This window comes from Rhincodon typus, chromosome 29 (assembly GCF_021869965.1).
Source record: "Rhincodon typus isolate 14 chromosome 29, sRhiTyp1.1, whole genome shotgun sequence".
NCBI lineage: Eukaryota > Metazoa > Chordata > Chondrichthyes > Orectolobiformes > Rhincodontidae > Rhincodon > Rhincodon typus.
The window spans coordinates 7,297,638-7,318,473 of NC_063360.1; the positions used below are offsets into that span (position 1 = coordinate 7,297,638).

The window sequence follows — 20,836 nt, forward strand, 5'->3', positions numbered from 1 at the left end:
CAGAGCTTATCCATCTCAGCTTTGTGCATTTTTAATTGTTCACAGCTCGTCTGTCAAACCTGAACTCCGTGCCACTTTCCCTACCATTGTTCCCACCTTCAGATGCTGTTATTGTCTTATTCAACTGGAAACTGTACCTTTTGCCCCAGCCCATGCCCTACAGGCAGCCAACTTAGGACTCCTAAATACAATCCCATCGACAGATCTTGCTCGGAGTTTTAGCCATTAAGGCACCCATCTCTGAATCATTCTTGCTAAAGCTTTTTGCCTTGCAAAATCTTTCTTCAAACCCATCTCATCTACTGGACTTTCCAGCATTACTGTATGCCAGTGCTCTGAGTTAGGAAGGAGGAGGATTGAAACACATTTGGATGCATTGAGACGGTTTCAATTCAACTAAACAGGTGAAACCATTCTATTGTTCATTTCTCAAGGAAACACCTTGACCAATTAGAGTCAACCTGCCTGCTTTAAAACACAAATAAAGCTTGGCAGTTAACTGTTAATCATCATCAAACTGGTGCATTCTCAGAGTTAATACCCCTAGCAATCAGCGTGCATTTGCCAACCAATCAGAACTCTCTCTTCATACCATAAGAATGCTGCTTTCTTCCTACATTGGTTTTTCTTGTAAGCTGTTCTGATGAGTGCAAAATGAAAAGCTTTGACAAAATGTGTCTTTTTCAGCAATACTCAAACTTCGCACTACCAAGTGTGTATTTGCAACGTGATGCTTTGATACAAAGTTAAGGAACCATTTTCCTGTTTTGAGCAACATCCAGAGACAACTTACTGTGTTCCATAATCCACAAACCCTGCAAAAGTAGGATTGCTACATTAGTGGGTTTAGATAGCACCTAGTGTAGTACACACAAATGATCATTGACATTGCTAGGTTGAGGCAGTTAGCAAACAGCACTTGTGGACCTTTTTCCAACTATAATCTAAATCTTCAAAGGCAAGAAACAAAGGAGCACAGGAGCACGGGTAAGCCATTCAGCTCCTTGATCCTGTTCTGATGGTTAAAATGGAAAAAATACATAAATACAAGATTCCCACTCTACCGAAGGATGATTGTGATGTTGATATTCAGTCACATTTTTCTTTTCTAGTGCATCCTGTCAATCACTCACACTGACATCACCACAAGTTCAATTAAGTAGGAGAGCTTTACCTTCAATCGTGGAGTCAGCCTGTACCAAGGACAACAAGGCCATTACAAAGAAAACTGGAGGCATCATCAAATAACTCAGTAAGAACATCCTTGGCGATGACTTTTAACACTGGCCTGGAAGTCGAGGCCTATGCTAGTGGAATAGTTGTCTTCAGATTGGATTTACTTTGAGTCTAGAAAGACAGGACAGAAGAAAGACAAGATTTAAAATGTGCGTATTTTAGGCAAAAAATGTCCAACAAAAATATTGATTTTATGCAACTTTAAAAGTAATATTAAATGGATGAATTAGTTGCACAGTAGTTCAATGCACCTATTTCCCTTTGCATGAGGCTCACCGACCAAAAATCTCAATAATTTGACACTAAATTGCCACTGTTCCTCACACAAGCCATAAAACACTCAAGTATAACATGCAGGTATAACATTGGTACAGTAAGGATATTACACAATGTGTTTAGAGACACATGGCTGGTGCAGGGTCATGGGAGATCATTATTCTTCTCAAAGATGAAAATATTGATTTTAAATTGTTCAGATTACCAGCCATGGGCAACTGTCTGTGTAGACTTTGCACATTCTCCCTGTGTCTGCGTGGGTTTCCTCTGGGTGCTCTGGTTTCCTCCCACAGTCCAAAGATGTGCAGGTGAGGTGGATTGGCCATGGGAAATGCAGGGTTACAGGGATAGGTAAGGGGGCTGGGTGGCATGCACTTTGGAGAGTCGGTGTGGACTTGACAGGCCGAATGGCCTGCTTCCACACTGAAGGGATTCTATGTCTCTATTCTCTGTGCCCATGGAATCAGCAGGGGCTTGGGCCCAACACAGAACTGACCATTTCCTCCCTAAGAAAAAGTTATGTTTTTCTTTGAAATGAAACACTTCAATGTCGCTAAAAGATCTACAGCTCGCTTCCTTGGCTCAGTTAGTAGATGGATTATACAGTGCAGCACCAAGTCAAGCGAAACAAAGGTCTTCGGTTGGCTAATGGATAGTTAGTATATCCCAGTTAGGGATTGCAAACTGGGGTGGGGGGTGTGCGGTGGTAAAAGTGGATTTAGCACCCCTGTACTAGGACAATGGCAATGGGCACGTTCCCAATCTAGTGATCTCTGATGGAAAGAATTTCGGCACAGATGTTTCATTAGCGGTCAAATGTTAACCTCCTGATGACTGTCACTGGCTGGTCCTGCACAGGAAGTTCAGGCACTTGCTCCCAAAACATGGCTCTAATGCCCGAGGAAGAGGAGCTGTGACAGCCCTCCTCTTGAAATCAGCTTTATTACCACCCAGTGGGCAACAGCCTGAGACAGAATCAACAGAAATTGCGCGGTAAGGTTAATACTGCCGCTGCTATGGGAAGGATCCTGTTCAATAGAAACCTCAGGTTTATTCGACCTTTCTTCTAATTCAGTTGCGATTTAATTTTTTTCTAAGCCTGGAAAACAGACAGACAATCGGCTGATGTGCAGAACACACCCGACACGTTCAACAAAAGCCAGCAAAGGACAATGCTGCCTGAATACGTTAGTCAGAAATACATGAATAAAAAAACAAGGTAAAGTGCCGCTTGCCAGTTCTCTCCACCAGCCACCTTCGAGGTTACTCATGAGGTCAAGGTGAAGATTCACATCCATTCTGTGAATGGACTGACAGCCTCAGGATAGATAAATATCCTGGCCGATTCAGCAGTTTCAAATTTAAGTCCAGAAGCTTTCATTGTCATCAATCCTCACAGTGTAATAACAGCTAAGATCTGATATTAACTGTATGCTCCCCCCACTTTCACAGGGTTGGATAGGCTCCTGTCAGACACACTGATCCATTTTCAGTGCAACTTATAAACCTGGGCAAATGAGGCTGGCCCAGGTTTCATTAATCGGAACACAATCTGAAGAACTAACAGCCAATTCTAAATGCAAGGCATTTATATCTTCAGGAGTAAATGTCCTGGATCCAACATAAAGTCTTCAGCCATTTCCTGTTTGTTTGGAAACACAGGAGCCTTGAGCTACCCTCTCATTCATTTAGATCATGGTCGAGCTGCATCTCGACTCCATTTACCTGCTTTTACCTTCATGTCCATTTTGGGACAGAGAATTCCAGTTTCCCACTAAATTTCCCAGCTAAATAGCTTTTCCAAGATTATATCCTGAGAGTGGAGGTCTTCTGGTGCAGTGGGTAGTGTCTCTGCCTCTGAGTTAAAATCTGCATGACTAAAGGAAGGTGTGTTCATAACACAGTCGAATCCCTAATCCTTTCAAAAAGAGTCAAAAGCAGTAAGATTTGGACAGGTTTCTGGTCAGCCATGAAAATTGGAGGCTCTTCCATCACTCTCCAGAGCTTCAGGCTACATGTTTATAGATGTCTATGTTGCCATAGAAACCTGGACTCCTTGGAGGGTACTTCAGTTGACTGGCTACTGAATCAGATTAGTGCCAACAGAGGGAGGGGTGGTGGGCGAGTCTGATTGCGTTCTGACCGGGGTGAATTTGGATCTGGCTCCTTACTGTACCTTTGGTGGAGGTTATGGTGCTCAGAGACAGACCTACCTGCAGGCAGAAGAAAATGCTCACGCTCTGTATTTCACCATTAAGGGAAACAGTTTCGAGACAGTAAATTGTAAGGACAGTTTTACAGAGCGCTCAATAGAGCGGACAGTACACTGAACCAGTCTGTGTCATGCCTTTGCTCCACTCATCCTTTGTCATCAGCATGATAGCCCTCACATACTTCTAACTCCCTGCTAAATGGATCCATATTATTTTCCTCAACTTCTTCCTGTGGCAGACTGCTCCCTATTACCCATGTTCTGGGTAAAGAGACCTCTTTTGAATTCTCCATTTCATTTGTTGATGGCAGGGTATACTGGGTGTGATACTTAGCTGGACAAACAATACAGGGTTTGGAATAATACCAAAGCACAAATTCAACATTTTCCCTTCATGGGTTGTGGGCATTTCGAGCTAGACCAGCATGGGTATTTATTGTTCATCCCTGATTGCCCTGGAGAAAGTGGTTTTCAGCCTCTTCCTGAAGGGAGTTCCAGGATTTTGACCCAACAACAGTGAGGGAACGCCCAATGCCTTTCCAGGCTAGGATGCTGTATGACTTCGAGAGAAACCTGAGGGAACCTCCATTCAGCCAAGATAGACTGGGACCTGCCTTCTTCTCCTGTCCCAAACAATGGGAGACAATGGCAAACCACTTCTGATAAAAAGAACTGCTTTGAAAACAGCTCAGGATGAAATACCAGTAGGCAATAAGTCAGCACTCGCTTCCAGGGAGAGCACAAACAAACAAAATAATTTAATATTGATTAGTTTTGCTCCTTCCCACAAATGAAAATGTGCTCTCTGAGTTTATTCTATCATAATCTTACATGATATTATTTGATCACCTTTCAACTTTCTTTAGTGAGGCCCATTTTGCTTATCCTTTCCTAACAAATATAACCTTGCACTTCTGGTATCAGTCTTGCAAATCTCGTTGCAGTCTTGGAAATTTTATAATGTTTACTCTGCTTTCTCTTCAAAGATACTGCCAGAACTGCTGAGTTTCTCCAGCAATTTTTGCTTCCATTTGTTGCAAATCTTTTTCTCTTGCGAACTTTTTAGTACGTCTACATTCTTTCTATAATGTGGTGAATATAACTGTACACAGTACTCGCCTTGTGGTCTAACCTAAGTTTGATACAAGTTTGAAACAGTTCCTCAATCCTAGTGTTTGACATGGTTTTGTCATGGTCTTATCGACCTGTGGCAAACTTTTAGGAAGTCGCATTGCCAGATCCTTTTGCTCCTCCACTCAGTTTAGATGCTTGATGCCCAAACAATAAGCAATCAGCATACTGATAAAAATGGACATGCATTCTCCTCACAGCTAGCTATGTTGATTTTTATGCTATGCATACGTTGCTTTTCTTCCTTAAATTTGTTGCAGAAATCCTCAGTATGCCTCACATTCCAATGTGGCACTCACTGTAAATTTAGAAACTGTGTTTTTGATTTCAAAGCCAAAAATACTTAATTGAAAATGAGAAGTGTGGTCTTAAATAATGGTATTTGAGGGGCCCCACTTCTAACTCTTCAACACTCTGAATAGCTATCTTTTACCCTTACATTTTAACCTTCTGTCTTGAAGTCACCAATTCTGCTGTTTGTCCCTTGACTCTACAATACTTAAACTTTATTCGTTGCTGTATTATGTAGAATATTCACAAGGACCTTTTGGAAATCAAGATATATTCCATCCACTATGTTACCCATATCTACTCTCACTATTTCTTCAAAGAAGGGGATGCTCAAGCAAGACTTTCCACTCTAAAATCTAATATGACGATTCACTTCTATATTTTCCACATCTAGAGTTGTAGAAATGTTTTTCTTTAGTAAGGATATTATCCTTCCACTGATATGCTGATCATAACATAATAGAACTTAATATACAGTTAAAGAGTGAGAAACCTGGGTCAGAAACAATTTAAATAAAGGGAATTACAATGAAATGAGGATAGAGTTAGCTGAAGTGAACTGGGTGGGTAGATTAACAGGAACAACAGTCAGCAAGTGATGACAAACATTTAAGGAGATAACTCGTGGCTTTCAGCAAAAAAACGTCCAGCAAAAGGACAGATTCTAAGAGAGGTATAACCCAATCATGGTTGACTGAGGAAGTTAAACAAAGTATTAGGTGGTAAAAAAAGGCATATAAAGGAGGCCAAAGTCAGCGAAAGCTCTGAAGATTGGGAATAAGTTCAGGATCCAACAAAGGAGGACTAAAAATATCACAAAGACAGACAATAAGAACTTCTTTAAATGTACAAAAAAGGAAGAGAGAAGTCAAAGTGAACATAGGTGTCTTAGAAAATGGTTTTGGGGATCAAGGAAATGGCAGAGGAGTTAAACAGATATTTTGCATCAGTCTTTATGATGGAAGATAATTCGGACATTCCATCAAGACCAAAGAATGCGGGGGGATGAATTAAGTACCATCAACATCATTAGAGACGTAGCATTAGACAAACTAATGAGGCAAAAAACAGTTAAGCCCCTTCAGCCTGATGGTTTCCATTGTAGGATTCTAAAAGAGGTAGTGATAGAGATAGTGAATGCATTGGTTGTAATTTTCCTGAATTTCTTAGATTCTGGAGAAGTGCCAGAGGACTGGAAAACTGCTAATGTGATGCCCCTATTCACAAAGGGAGGGAGGCAAAAAGCAGGTAACTATAGTCCAATTAGCCTAGCGTCTACTGTTGGAAATGTATTGGAATCTATTATTAAGGAAGTAATAGCAGGACATTTGGAAAATCACAATTCAATCAAACAGAGAGAGCATGGCTTCATGAAAGTGAAATTATGTCTAACTAATTATTAGAGTTTTTCAAGGAAGTCTTGACCAGAGTAGATAGAAGGGAACCAGGAGATGTGTTGCATTTGGACTTCCGGAAGGTGTTTAACAAAGTATCTCACAAAAGGTTAAGTCGAAAGATAAGAGCCAACAGTGTTGGAGGAAGTATATTGGCATGGATAAAAAAATTGGGTCATTGGCAGAAAACAGCAAGTGGGGATAAGGGGCTTTAATGACCCATAACCAGTGGGTTCCATAGGGATCAATGCTGCAACCACAACTGTTTACAACATTTCTTAATGACTTGGAGGAAGGAAGCGAGTGCACTGCAGCCACATTTGTTGACATCCCTAAAATGGGTGGGAAGGCAGGTTGTGACAGGGATAGTGAACAGATATTGATAGGTTAAATAGGTGGGCAAAAATGATGAGTTCTTGATTTCAGTAGACTTGCTTTGTTAGAAAGTCAGATGCTTCCACACAAAGGTTAAATATCACAGGATCAACCTTCAAGTTTAGTGATATTGGTGTTGCAGGAATACCTTTTCAGCCTACTGCCTTGATCGCAAAAGACACGTGGCTAAGCTGAAAGAATTCAAGGACCTGGAAAAGGTGCATCTCTCTGTGGATGTGCAGACTGCAAAAAGAGAGAGCATGGACAGATTGGGACTTTTTCCACTGGAGCATAGGAGGTTGATAGAGGTTTATAAAATGATAAGGGGCACAGATAAAGTGATTAGTAAAGGTCTTTTCCATGGGGTGGGAGAGTTCAAAACAAGGGGGCATATTTTTAAGGTGAGGGGGAGAAAGATTTAAAAAGGACCTGAGGGGCAACTGTTTCACATAGAAGTTGGTCAGTGTAAGGAATGAACTGCTAGAGGAAGTGGTAGAAGCAGGTCCAATTGCAACATTTAAAAGACATTTTGGCATGAGCATGGATAGGAAGGGTTAAGACGGATATGGGCCAAACACAGGCAAGTGGGACTAGTTTACTTTGGGAAACTTGGTTGGCATGGACATGTTGGATCGAAGGGTCTGTTTCCATGCTGGATGATGCTGTAGCACTATAAAAAGTTGCAAAATGGATTATAATGTGAGAAATGTGAAGTTCTTCATTTTGGAAGGGAGAACAAAAGAACAGAGCATGATGTAAATACAGAAAAACTACAGAAAGCTGCAACACAAAGAGACTTGGGAGATTTCTGCAAAGAACACAGAAACCTAACACACAAGTGCAGTGTATCGTCAGGAAAGCTAATGGGATGTTGGCCCTTATTTCAAGGAGGTTGGAGTATAAGAGTAGGGAAGTCTTACTGCAACATACAAGGTGCTGGTGAGATTACAACTGCAATACTGTGAGCAGTTTTGGCCCCCTTACATAAAGGATGATATCAGTTCATTGGAGTTCAGAGTATGTTCAGAAGGATGATCCATGGTGTGGAGGGACTATCTTATGAGCAAAGGCTAAACAGGTTGGGACTCTAATCACTGGAGTTCAGAAGAATGACAGGTGATCTCATTGAAACATAAACGGTTTATAAGGGGCTTGACACGATAAATGCTGAGAGGATGTTTACGCTTATGGGAGAGTCTGGGACCAGAGGGCATAGTCGCAGAATAAGGGGGTGCACACAAGATTGAGATAAGAAGGAATTTCTTCTCTCAGATGGTTGCTAGTCCTTGGAACTCCTTGTGACAGAGAGCTGTGGGGGCTGAGTCCTTGTGCATATTTAAAGCTGAGACAGATAGATTCTTGATCAGTCGAGGAATCAAGGGTCATGGGGAATATGCAGCAAAGTGGATGTGAGGAATGTCGGATTGGCCATGATCTGACTGAATGGCGGAACAGACTTGAGGGGCCAAATGGCCTACTCCTGTTCCTCTTTCTTACAGTTTTATGACACTAAGCTGATTGCCCTTGAGTTGCTGGGTATGTTCTACCTGCCTTCTTCAATACTGGTATAGCATTAGCATGTTCTCTGGCACTATAACATTTCTGAACAAATTATGCAACATATATAACAGTGTCTCTGCTGTCTATTCCCTAGATCCTTATAAAATGTCCAGATGCAAATCTGGACCAGAGGGCTCATCATTTATGAGATTAATAACTGTGTATGTATCTTGCCTCTCAAACTTAAATGGTGGTTATATAATTCTTAAACTTATCTCCTGATGTCATGTCCATCCGATCTGTCACCCTGATAAATAGTGAAGCAAAATAATTATTTAAGATTTCTGCTTTTTTACTGTCGCTGCCAGAGGTTTAATCATGACCATTTCTTGGCAGCCCTAGTCCAATATTGATGGCTTTGCAGCATTCTCATCATTGAGTCAGAAGATTATTGTTTTAGCCTCAATCCGTGATCTACGGTTATATTCTAGACTGACATTCCAGGACAACAGTGAGGGACTGCTGCAGTGTCGTTGTTACATGGTTGAAGTGACTACGCCTGCAGCACGGGTGGGTTTTACCAATCCTGTGCTGCAGTTTGCAAAAGACCACAAGATCTCCCGGTGTCCTAGGCAAATCTCCTGCACTTTCAACCGCTTCGCCAGCAAAAACATTTTTCATCCTGTGGGTTGCTTGTGCCAGGTGCAAAATGACTGTTTTGTTTTATTGCCAGTGCTCTTCAGAGCAATTGATTAAATATGAGGCACTTTGTCATTTTCTAAGAGTTGTGATAAGATGCAATATAAATGCAATCATCCTTTCAGGGGCATGAGGCTGGCAACCTATCCAGGGCTTTTCCTATTTGATTTGCTTACAGCTATAAAGTAAAGGGAAATTTGAAAGATGGTAGATTGCACTAAGACAAATGCAACACTTTCCCCATCCTCCATTCCCTGAAATACTGTACTTTGACTCCCACCCTCTGTAAACTAAGGCTGACTTGCCATTAGAACTAAACTATATGCCAAAAACTGGATTTAAAGAAACTGCAACATGCTTTAAGAAACTAACAATGGACAGGCTGAGAAAACTGTCATCTCTACACCAGAGAATAGTGTGATGAAATTCCACTCAAGAGACCAGGTGGACACCCAGTGTAGTACTGAGGGTAGGGTCCCGACCCGAAACGTCAATTTTCCTGCTCCTCTGATGCTGCCTGGCCTGCTGTGTTCATCCAGCTTCACAGTGTGTTGTCTCTAACTCCAGTATCTGCAGTTCTTGCTATTGCCAAATGGTCTCATGGTGTCTTGTCCAACTGTTACCCCTTGCACAACACACAAAATTAGATTACCTGGTTCATTATAACGTTGTTGCTTTGAGGGAGCTTACTATGCACAAATTTGCCAATATGACATCCACATTTTAACAGTAATTTCACTAGCTGTGATTACTTTGCAATGTCCTGAAAGGTGTTGTCTAAATAGTACTTACCTACTTTAGACATAGGGCTGCAATGCCTCACAGATTAATAAACCGTGGTTTGAGGGAAGCCAGAAGAAAGAAACCCTTAAACAGTTGTGGAATGTTATCTTTGCTGCATTTTGTGATGCAACTTGCATTCATTTCATTACTGCTCACACAAAGCACCAACAAAACCAGACTGTGCAGTCCTGGGTTGTAGCCTGTGGAAAAACATCCGAATTTGCAACTATCTGGAATATTAGATTTCCGTTTCAAAATATCCTCTGCCCAAAAATCAAAGGATAATTCATGTTGAAGCTATTTCAATAGAATAACGAATCTCCTTCAAACTTTGCCTTGATCTATCACCACTTGACTGTCATGTCCCCTTTATACAGTGCCCTCCCTGGACACTCTCTGTGCACATAGTTAAGGGATGTCAACGTTAAGGAATGGAAGTTTTCTCCAAGGCCAAGACACGCCTAGGTTAGGAAAAGCACAGTCAGAGGCAGAATAAATATTCTTGAGCTCTGCTGTAACAGCCCATCAGATTCCCAATTGAAGAACAGCACCTTCTCCCTGGATCAGAAAACCATTTTTTATCCAACCAGCTTCCATTGCCATCACCCTGTTCCACCTGCTTCACCCATCTTCAGAACCCTCTCCCCAAAGCACTATGGCACCTTGGAATGAGATCGCGAAATAACCTCAGATATGACTGGGTTTTGTATTGGAAATCTCAGCCAACAAGAGATTGGCTTGAAAGTGAGACAGTCCAATATCGAATCGCTAGCAGGTTGACTTTATGAACCTGGGCTGGATTTGTGTGCCACTGTGTATCTCTCAGTAACTTCACAGAATAAAGCTGTTGTCATGTTTGAAGCCTCTCTTCTTATCATGTCAACCCTGGCTTCAGTCCCAAGTATCTACAGTGCTTCCTCTAAATTGTACAAGGAGTGAAACATGTACTTATTGGATGGAATTTACACCCACTCCTGTGATGACCTTGCTCCTATGCCTCAGTCAAGGTCGACTCAATTAAAATTTTAATAGGAAACATTTTAAAAAGGATATTACTTTCTAATGAGACTTAGATCCTTGGGCACTGACATCAATATCTTTCAGTCAGCCCCAAGAAATGTAACTGTTAGGATTCATGAACCTGAGGTGCAATGCTCACTCAGCACTTTGCATGCAAACACAGGTTACTGTAGTAACAGTGATGTCATTACAACAGCCCAAAGTTTTGGAATAAACAGTCCAACACTTGATTAGAAATAGAGACTGCAGTCAACAACTTAAAATCAGCGTGAGGGCTCTTAAAGTATCCAAACAAAGCTGAACAGTAATTACAGTAATGGCCCATTTAGGAGTGTAGACACATAACTGCATTAACACTAACCACCTCAGCCAAACAGACCATCCCTTGGAATTGTTAACACTTCCCAGTGTTGAATGGCTGTGCTGCTACTCACAAAGTGCCTCAATTTTGACGGTAGTTTACCACTTTTCCAGTGATTTACCAAACGAATGTTTTTAACTGAAATGATTGCCATGATAGTCTAGCTTGATTTAAAAGAAAACACTAAACCCACAGATTGGCAGGTCTCAACTTCAATCCCCAACTGTGCTCATCCTGAGTGGGAGTGGGGTTAAACTACAAACTAACCTTTCTGTCTCTCCCAGGCTATAAGGTTGGCACAGGGAGGAGGTTGGGGGTGAGGTGTACAGAGACAGAGAAAGAGGTGAGTCAGGGTCCTGGATTCTCATCAAATGTCAATTCATTACAAAAAGTGAATGTTGGAGGAACGCATGATTCTGATTTTATGGTTGGACATATTCCTGGAGGTTGGTGGCATAGTGTAATGTCACTGGACTAATAATCTAGAATAACAGGTAAATGGTCTGTTGACACATTTCCAACTCAACAGCTGGTGGAATTTGAATCCAGTGAACACATCGGGAATGTAAAGGTAGCCTCAGCAATGCTGGTGAAATCAACTATCACTGACTGTCACAAAACCCCATCTTGTTCACTATGTCCTTTAGGGAATGAAATCTCCCACCCTTACCTAGTCTGGCCTATATGTGAATCCAAAATGACAACAACGTGTTTGACTCTTAAATGCCCTCTGAAATGACCTAGCAAGCCGCTCTATTCAAGGGTAATTAAGGTTAGGCAACAAATGCCAGAACATGAAATGCCATCCACGTCTCATAAAAGAAACAAATGCTCCATGCCATCACCCCTGCTCCCTCCCAATTGGCTGAGCACTACATTGCCATTGCATGCCAACTGATTGGTGTCTAGGCTCTCCGTTCCCTCATTGGACATCCTGGCTCAGTCAAAACAACCTTTCTTCCATCTCATAGCCAATAAATAGATACTTGCCACGAAAATGAAAACAAGTGCTTCTATTTTTCTGTTGAGTTGCTAGCTCTAAGTGTCTGGGAGATTACTTTTTAATATTTGGTGACTCCTGGACAATCAGAGTTGCTAACTCTGGATGGAATATCCAGACGTAATGAACTTGGCCCACATTCAGGGGCCTGGGGTCTGGTAATGTCATTCAGCATGAGTCTGCATCTTCAACAGGACCAGAGGAGAACAAAATGATCAATACTTAAATCCCTGACATTGATGCCACGTAAAATGTCACTCACTCAACACATTCCCAATAACTCTTAGCTCTGACATATGTATGAGTCAGGAGCGAGAGTAGAATATTCAGCCTTTCCACCATTCAGTAAGATTACAGTGGGTTGGAGCATCACCCTCCACTTTCTTGCCTACTCCCTATACCTTTTGAGTTCTTGATCAGTCAGAAAATAAAAGTTCACTGTGTAGGGGCTAACATATTGGCATGGATAGAAGATTGGCTGGCTAATAGGAAACAGACAGGAGGAACAAATGTCCTTTTCAGGCTGGTAGGATGTCAGGAAAGGTGCCTTGGAGCCTCAGCTTTTACAATGTATATAAATGATTTGGATGAACGGACTGTAGTTATGGTGGCTAACTTTGCTGATGACACAAAGATAGGTGGGAGGGTGAGTTTTGAAATGGATGTAAGTAGGTTATGAAGGGATATAGATAAGCTAAGTGAGTGAGCAAAGATCTGAAAAATGGAGTACAATGTGGAAAATTGTGAAATTGTTCATTTTGGGAGAAAGACTACAAAAAAAAGCACAATATTGAAATAGTGAGGGGGTTGCAGAGCTCTGAGATGCAGAGAGATCTGGATGTCCTAGTGCATGAATTACAGAAGATTAGTATGCAGGTACAGCAAGTAATCAGGAGAGCGAAGAGATTAAGTTTTATTGCGAGGGGGATTGAATGTAAGAGTAGGGAGGTTATTCTTCAGTTATACAGCGTATCGGTAAGACCACATCTGGAGTACTGTTTACAGTACTGGTTATTGTACTTACAGAAGGATATTAATGTATTGGAAGCCAGAGAAGGTTTACTGGACTAATACCTGGAATGCACAGACTGCCTCATGAAGAAAGACTAGACAGATGAGGCCTGCATCCTCTAGAGTTTAGAAGAATCAGAGGAAACATAATCCTGAGGGGATTTGACCAGGTGTTGTTGGAAGTATGTCTCCACTTATGGGAGAATCTGGAACTATGAATTAGTTTAAAAATAAAAGAGATGGCCATTTAGGACAAGTGTTCCAGCCAGGCCCTTGCCAGGTCTGGGTGTGTGTGCAGTCTTAGGCTTCGCTGTAGAGAATTTCTCTCACCCTGCAATGGTAACCTGACTGTTTTTTCTATTTCATTTACATCTCAAATAATATCACTGACAGTGTGTCTCTATGCTGACTGGCTGTCTCGGTTACTTTCTCTTCACTGCTGTTCCTGTCAAATGGGAAGGCCTCTGATTTGCTGGCGAGTATCGAGAGTTTGCCTATTGCACAGGAAACCTGTCTCCATGCCAATTAACAGGGTGTGTCCATGGCACTCCCACGTCAGCGGTCATTAATCTGGGTGCCCCATTCCCCCTTTTGGGTATTAGTTCAGGAACTATTCTGTTTCCCATCCTCAAAAGAAGAAATTCAGACATAGAGTCAGGGTCATACAACGTGGAAACAGACCCCCCAGTCCAATTTGTCCACGCCAACCATGTTCCCAAACTAAACTAGTCCCGCCAGCCTGCATTTGGCCAATATTCCTTCAAACATTTCCTATTCACGTACTTATCCAAATGTCTTTTAAATGTTGTAACTGTACCTGCATGCACCATGTTCTCTGGCAGTTTATTCCACACACGAACCATTCTCTGTGTAAAAGTGTTGCCCGTTTTCGTGTCCTTTTTAAATCTTACTCCTCTCACCTTAAAAATATGCCCTTTGATTTGAACTCCCCCACCATAGGGAAAAGGCCCCTGCTATTCACCTTATTTATGCCTGTTACGATTTTATAAATCTTTACAAGGTCACCCCTCAATCTCCTATGCTGCAGTGGAAAAGTCCCAGCCTATCCAGCCTACTTTTATAACTCAAACCCTCCACTCCCCAAACATCATAGAAAATCTTTTCTGAACCCTCTCCAGTTTAGTAATATCCCTCCTATAGCAAGGCGACCAGAACTGTACACAGTATTCCAGAAGAGGCCTCACCAATGTCTTGTACAACTGCAACATGCCATCCCAACTCCTATACTCCAAGGTCTGAGTAACGAAGGCAAGCGTGCTAAACGCCTCCTTAACTACCATGTCTATCTGTGATGCAAATTTCAAAGAATTATGCACCTGAACCCCTGGGTCTCCTTGTTCTACACACTACCCAGGGCCCTACCGTTAATGGTACAAGTTCTGCCTTTGTTTGTGCTGGTACAATAACAACATTTAAAAGGCATGTGGATGAGTACACGAATAGGAAGGGTTTAGAGCGATATGGGCCAAATGCTGGCAAAGGGACAATTTAATTTAGGATATCTGGTCAGCATGGACAAGTTGGACGAAAGGGTCTGTTTCTGTGTTGTACATCTCTATCACTCTAGATACCATACCTTACATTTATCCAAATTAAACTCCATCTGCCACTCGTCAGCCCATTGACCCAATTGATCAAGATCTCTTTGTAATCTTACATAACCTTCTTCACTATCCACTATATATCATTTTGATGTCATCTGCAAACTTACTAACCGTGCCTCCTATATTCTCATCCAAATCGTTTATAAAAGTCCCATTGACTGATTTCTTTCCAAACTACAGACCCTTAGGGTTAAGAAAGAGCCAGGACCCCTCTTTTCCATCCTGCTCTCTCCTTTCAAGAGTACACACAGTCTGTGAAAAACAGAAACTCTCCAGTTCAATTTTGCTTGAATCTCTCTTTACGATGTTCAATATTCTGTGTTCAATGTATGACACAAATCATTCTAGCCATCAAAGCACTGCCATTCAATAAGATTGTGGCTCCTCACACTTCTGTTTCCTGTCCTTTTCCTAGATCTCTCTTTGTGTATTAAACACATCCAATTCCACCCTGAATACACTAACTAACAGAACAACAATAGCCCTCTTGGGTGGAGGATATCAAAGCTTCACATTCCTCTGACTGAAGAAATTTCTTCTCATCTCAGTCTTAAACGGCTGACCCCTAACCTTCTCAGCGTAACATAGATGGTATATTCTAAATGTTCTTTTTGTCCTCTTCCTCCCTCCACTCATGCCACCAACACTGCTGGAATAATAAGTATTGAGCTGAACATTGTGAGGAGCTAGGCTAGACTCACCCAGAAACAGGTAAGAGAAACCAGCTCCATCTATAAAAGCTCTCCGCACATCCCGCACAAAGGAGCTGGCAGAAGATGAATAGCAATGACTTTCTGACACACCAGCCTCTATCTTCAAACGCATTTCTCTTGTGCCGTATCCTAGATGGAATGGTTCTTGACACATCTTGGCAGTGCTTCAGGCCCTGGACCCTCCCATGATCTTTCTGAGATGCAGCAAATAGTCGAGGAGGCTCGGTGTTTTCTGAGATATTCAGAAAGCTTTCCTTTCCCCACCCCCATCCCTCCCCCTTATTGGAAGGGGGAGTGGGTAGGGATAAATAAGCTGAGCACTTTGCAGCCTATCAGGCAGACAGGCAGAGCTCTAATAAAGCGATGGATCTGATTTCAGCTCCCCATATTCATCAGACTAATGCTGCTTCCAAACAAGTTGAAAGCATTTAGCAGCCGCAGCAGTCAGTATTAATTTCCGGCACCATCTGCATTAGAGAGATGATTCTCCGTTGCACTAAATTCTCCATTTCCCATTATAAAATTGGGATTGCTGGAAGGTAACAGGCACTTTCGGGAATTGACTCAGAGCGGAGCAGCTCACCCCTTTCAATAATTCATTTCAGCCCATCAGCCCTCTTGCCCAACCACAGCACCCACCCATATACACGGCACCAGCCTTCTATTCAATTGGTAGTGCTCCTGTCTTTGGAGTTGCAAGTTCCTGAATTCATGTCTCACAATCTGCTGCTGCTGGAGTGCTGCTCTGTTGTGAGCTGCTGTTTCTTGAGGTTTTACTCAATCTAAAGCCATCCCTTCTGTCTTTAAGGGGGTCAAGCAATAGTTAAAGAACCTGTGGTGCCACACTGAAATAGGACCTTGGCCCTAGCCAACAAAGATAAAATGGAGACAATACTCAGATTCCCGTGTTTGAGTATAATATCTCCTTGCGATGTCTTACAGCCCCTTACAACCAATCACATTTTTTTGAAGATCAATCACTGCTCTAATGTAGACAATGCAGCAAACAATGTGTGCACAGCAAGCTCCCACAGACAGCAATGCGATAAATGACCAGGCCATCTGTTTCACAGAAGTTGGGTGAGGGGTAACATTGGTCAGTATTGGAACAAAGTGGTTTTGGCACCACATCAATGATGAAGATGACGATGGAATCAAGAGTTAAAGACCAAAATGACTTTGGGCAAAGTGGAGGCCTACTCATTCCTCCACGGGGATTCTCTGTGCTGTCAGGTATTACCCTGGGATTAAGATACAGATTGCTGCTTGGCGTGAAGTACAGCTCAGTATGGGCCAGACTGAAGCTCCCAATAAGTGTCTGCCTTAATTGGCCATTCATCTCAACAGTGCATTTACCCCTCAAGGTATACAGCTACCTGGGAGCCAATCAGAGAGCTGTTGGCAGGCAGAAAGACTTTAGTCGCTAGCCCACAGACCAATTAGCTAATCGTTGCCTGCCGAATCTCCATTTGTATTCAGCCCTTGGCTCCAGCTCTTCTACAAACCTTCTCCCTTCACCTCTTGAACACACAGCAGCGTAAAACAGAACAGGCAATGATTGTCAGGTTACTTGCTTTTAAAACGTGCACCACAATCCTTGGTTTTCAAAACAGTCCTTTTCCCATTTCATTCCACAATAAAATACAGAAAAATAAATAAAAATGATACAGTCTTTGCATGTCATCATGAGATGTATGGAATATCTTTCTTCCCTCTTTCACAGGATGTGTGTCTCCTTGGCTGGGCTAGTATTTGTTACTCACTGTAACTGTGAGTATGGTGGTGAGCTGCCTTGCTGAACTGTTGCAGTCCAGGTGGCATAAGATACCGTGGAAAAATGTGAGCAGATATTATTGTAATGATCTCTGTGGTTAAACATCCAATTGACATTCAGCTCTAACAAAAAGAAAAAATACGCTTTAGTGGTGTATCTGAGTCAAGCCATTGCCCATGGAATAGTGTCAAACTGAGAAGTAAAGATCTTCTAGAATCATAGAATCCATACAGTGCGGAAGCAGGCCACTTGGCCCATTAAGTCCATACCGACCCTCTGAAGAGCATCCCACCCCGACTCACCCACTCCTCCCATCTTATCCAGTGGCCCTGCACTTCCCATGGCTAATCCACCTAACCTGCACATCTTTGGACTGTGGGAGGAAACCAGAGCACCCAGAGGAGACCCACACAGACACAGGGAGAATGTGCAAACTCCACACAGACAGTCACTCAAGGGTAGAATTGAACCTGGGTTCCTGGTGCTGTGAGGCAACAGTACTAACAAACGAGCCACTGTGTCATTCCCTAGCATTCTAGCGTTGCTTAGTTCTCCTGGAAACAGCTCTGAGCTTCATAGGACTGGGCACCCAGGTACATGAGTAATCTTGACTGGCTTTGAACACTGTCAGAGTAGCATTTTGGTTGTAATATTAAACCAAAAACCAGCCGGGCCATGCAGATCCAAGTTAAAGATCCCAACGTACCATTCAAAGGTCAGAAGTGAGTTTTCTGAGAAGTGAGAGCACCTCAAAAGCAACTAAGCGACAGCTATTATCTCTTGGTGGATATGTTCATAAGACCTGGTGTGATGACCATGTGCTAGATTCACAGCAGGATACTGCTACAGGAATTCTTAGCTTCATTCCCAAGTTACCAAGTCACAACTGAGGCACTGATGTCTTGTTCATACCATACCACAAGACCAGCGCTTTAAAGGCCCCTCCCTCTTCTTCCTCTTAATAAACCCTAACCTCTGAAGTACTTAGTGACATCTATCTGTTACGATCCAGCATTTCATAGAAACAAAGAGCAAAAAGTAGGCCATTCAGCCCTTCAAGCCTGCTCCACCATTCAATATGATCAAGGCTGATCATTCAACTCAGTCCCTTGTTCCCACTTTCTCCCCATAGCTTTTGATTCCTATGACCCCAAGAACTATATCTCCTTCTGGAAAACAATGTTTTAGTGGCAGTGAATTCCACAGATACACCACCCTCTGGGGGAAGAAATTTCTCCTCATCGCTGTCCTAAATGGTTTATCCTCTAGCCTTACTTTTGAAGGGTCCTGACTCGAAACGTCAGCTTTCCTGATCCTCTAATGCTGCTTGGCCTGCTGTGTTCATCCAGCTCTACACCTTGTTATCTCTTACTTTTGATGTTGGTTTTGGTTTTGGTCATTGGGAAAATCCTTCCCACAAGGGGAAACAACCTTTCCACATCTACCCTGTCAAGTCATTTAGAATCTCATATGTTTCAATAACATCGCCTCTCATTCTTCTAAATTCAAATCAGTACAGACCCAATCTTGTTCAACCTCTCCTCGTAAAACAGTCCCTCCAAAACTGGGGATTTAAAATTAGAATGAGCTACATTCTCACATCTACTCAAATAAGTACAGTGAAAAGTTTACAAGTTGCCATTTACGGTGCCATCTTAGGCAAAAAGGTACCTCGGTACAGATTTTACATGTCTTTTATAAAATCTTTAACTTTTGTGATGATTCTGGGAATAGCGGAGCTTGATTTTCAGTGTATTACTCCAGCGAGGTATAAAACACATTGTTCAACAGGACTGGGAGCAGCAATCCCTCTGGATCGTCACCTCTTCAGTTCCTTGCTGGGTCCAGTGTGATGCTCCCTGCTGGAGAAGTGTCTTGAGATTGGCTGCAACACAATTAGGAATGAAAGCTGGTGCCTTCTGGGATCTGTAATGTGCAGTTGTGCACAAGGAGTGGATTTTGCCTCCGGTGTTGGCAGTACATCCGGGCATGACATTGTTCTTAAAACTGAACAATTCACACAAACGAGCGTATGGAGTCAGGGGAACAAAAAACACAATCTGCAGTTCCTACTATCTCTGAAACTTAGAACCTGCAGCTTTCAGCTTCTTCCCTCAGAGACCTTTCCCTCCTATTGACTCCAGGACTTATAGTAGGTCACGGAGAGACAATGAAGGGAAAATAAGTTGCTGACAGGCACAGAACAGTCAACTGTACCACTGCTGACTAGGATGTTCAGACAAAAACGCTGTCCTGCTCACAGCGGTTTTACTCAATTATATTTCATTGTTTTTAACTTAAGAGCAATGCATTTAAATCATTTCATGTAAGCACTACAGAAATGACAGACTTCCAAAGGAAAACGTAGCAGACAGTGATCCTGTACAGTCGCTAGGTGAGAGCTGGAGCCCTGCTACTGGGAATGGCTTGGGAACAAGGTGGGGGCTGCTGAGGTGTTAGAGGAAATCATTTGCATAAAAGAGAGATCATAAGCCTCTCTTTAAAAGGATGGCGCTGCCAGCAAGGAATTTGTGCTTAAATTTAATCACTTGCCTATTCATTTGGTTTCTCCCTGACACCAACGAATGGGTGCAGGGGACACGGGACTGCTTTGGAAGTCATGTCAGAGAGAGCAGTGAGAGCAAGGTTACACCCAGCGAGGGCAAATCAAGGAATTTAAAACCTAAACAAAAACAGAAATTGCTGGAAAAGCTCAGCAGGTCTGGCAGCATCTATGGAGAGAAATCAGAGTTAACGCTTCGGATTGAGCGAGCCTTCCTCATACAAAGCCAGAAACCTCAGTGGAAAAAGCAGTATTCCATCAGTTATTGAACCAGCTTGATCCAGTAGGCCTTTATTAAACACTCACTTTGTTATTCCGCCCACTTACCTGTAACCTCCCTGGACTAACCTCATCTGTGATGTGGTAATTTTGCTGGTCAGGATTCATGGTCTGGACACAGCTATGACGAGTGAACACTTGAGTGAGGTAACCATGGAGTAGCTACGGTCTATGACATGGGATCTCAGTAGGAGGGAGTGCTTTTGGTGGATGGGGGGAGCAAAATCGAATAACAAATGCAAAGTCTCATCTTTGTTACAAACGTACACATCTCAAAGCATTTCAGTCAAACATTCACTACAGAATGCAGACATTGCTACATACTCGAACGCAGCAGCCAATCTGTGCAAAGCAAGATCCCGATAAATGGAGGCAAGGAGGTGCAGCCATCAATTTGCTTTGGCAGTATTGCACAAAGAGGAATGCTAGCCCAGGACAAAAAGGAAACTTACTGTCATTCGATTAGTTCCATGAGATCCTTTCCATCCGAGTGAAGAGGCAAACTCAAGCTCCTTTCACATCTTGTCCCAAATACTGAACCTGCACCAATGTCAGGTCCTGCAGTGACTCTCACTGAACTGTCAATCCAGGTG

General features: G+C 42.5%; 1 protein-coding gene across 11 annotated transcripts in view; it reads right to left on the minus strand.

Annotated features, from left to right (window-relative positions):
- Window positions 1-20,836, minus strand: part of LOC109930527 (receptor-type tyrosine-protein phosphatase delta-like) — a 458,059-nt gene that overhangs the window by 314,755 nt on the left and 122,468 nt on the right. For all 11 annotated transcript variants that reach the window (XM_048614046.1, XM_048614043.1, XM_048614048.1 and 8 more), the window contains exon 2: window positions 1,175-1,347. In XM_048614046.1, coding sequence (XP_048470003.1) covers window positions 1,175-1,262 — 88 coding nt within the window. In that variant the 5' untranslated portion in view covers window positions 1,263-1,347. The remainder of the gene's footprint in view (window positions 1-1,174; window positions 1,348-20,836) is intronic.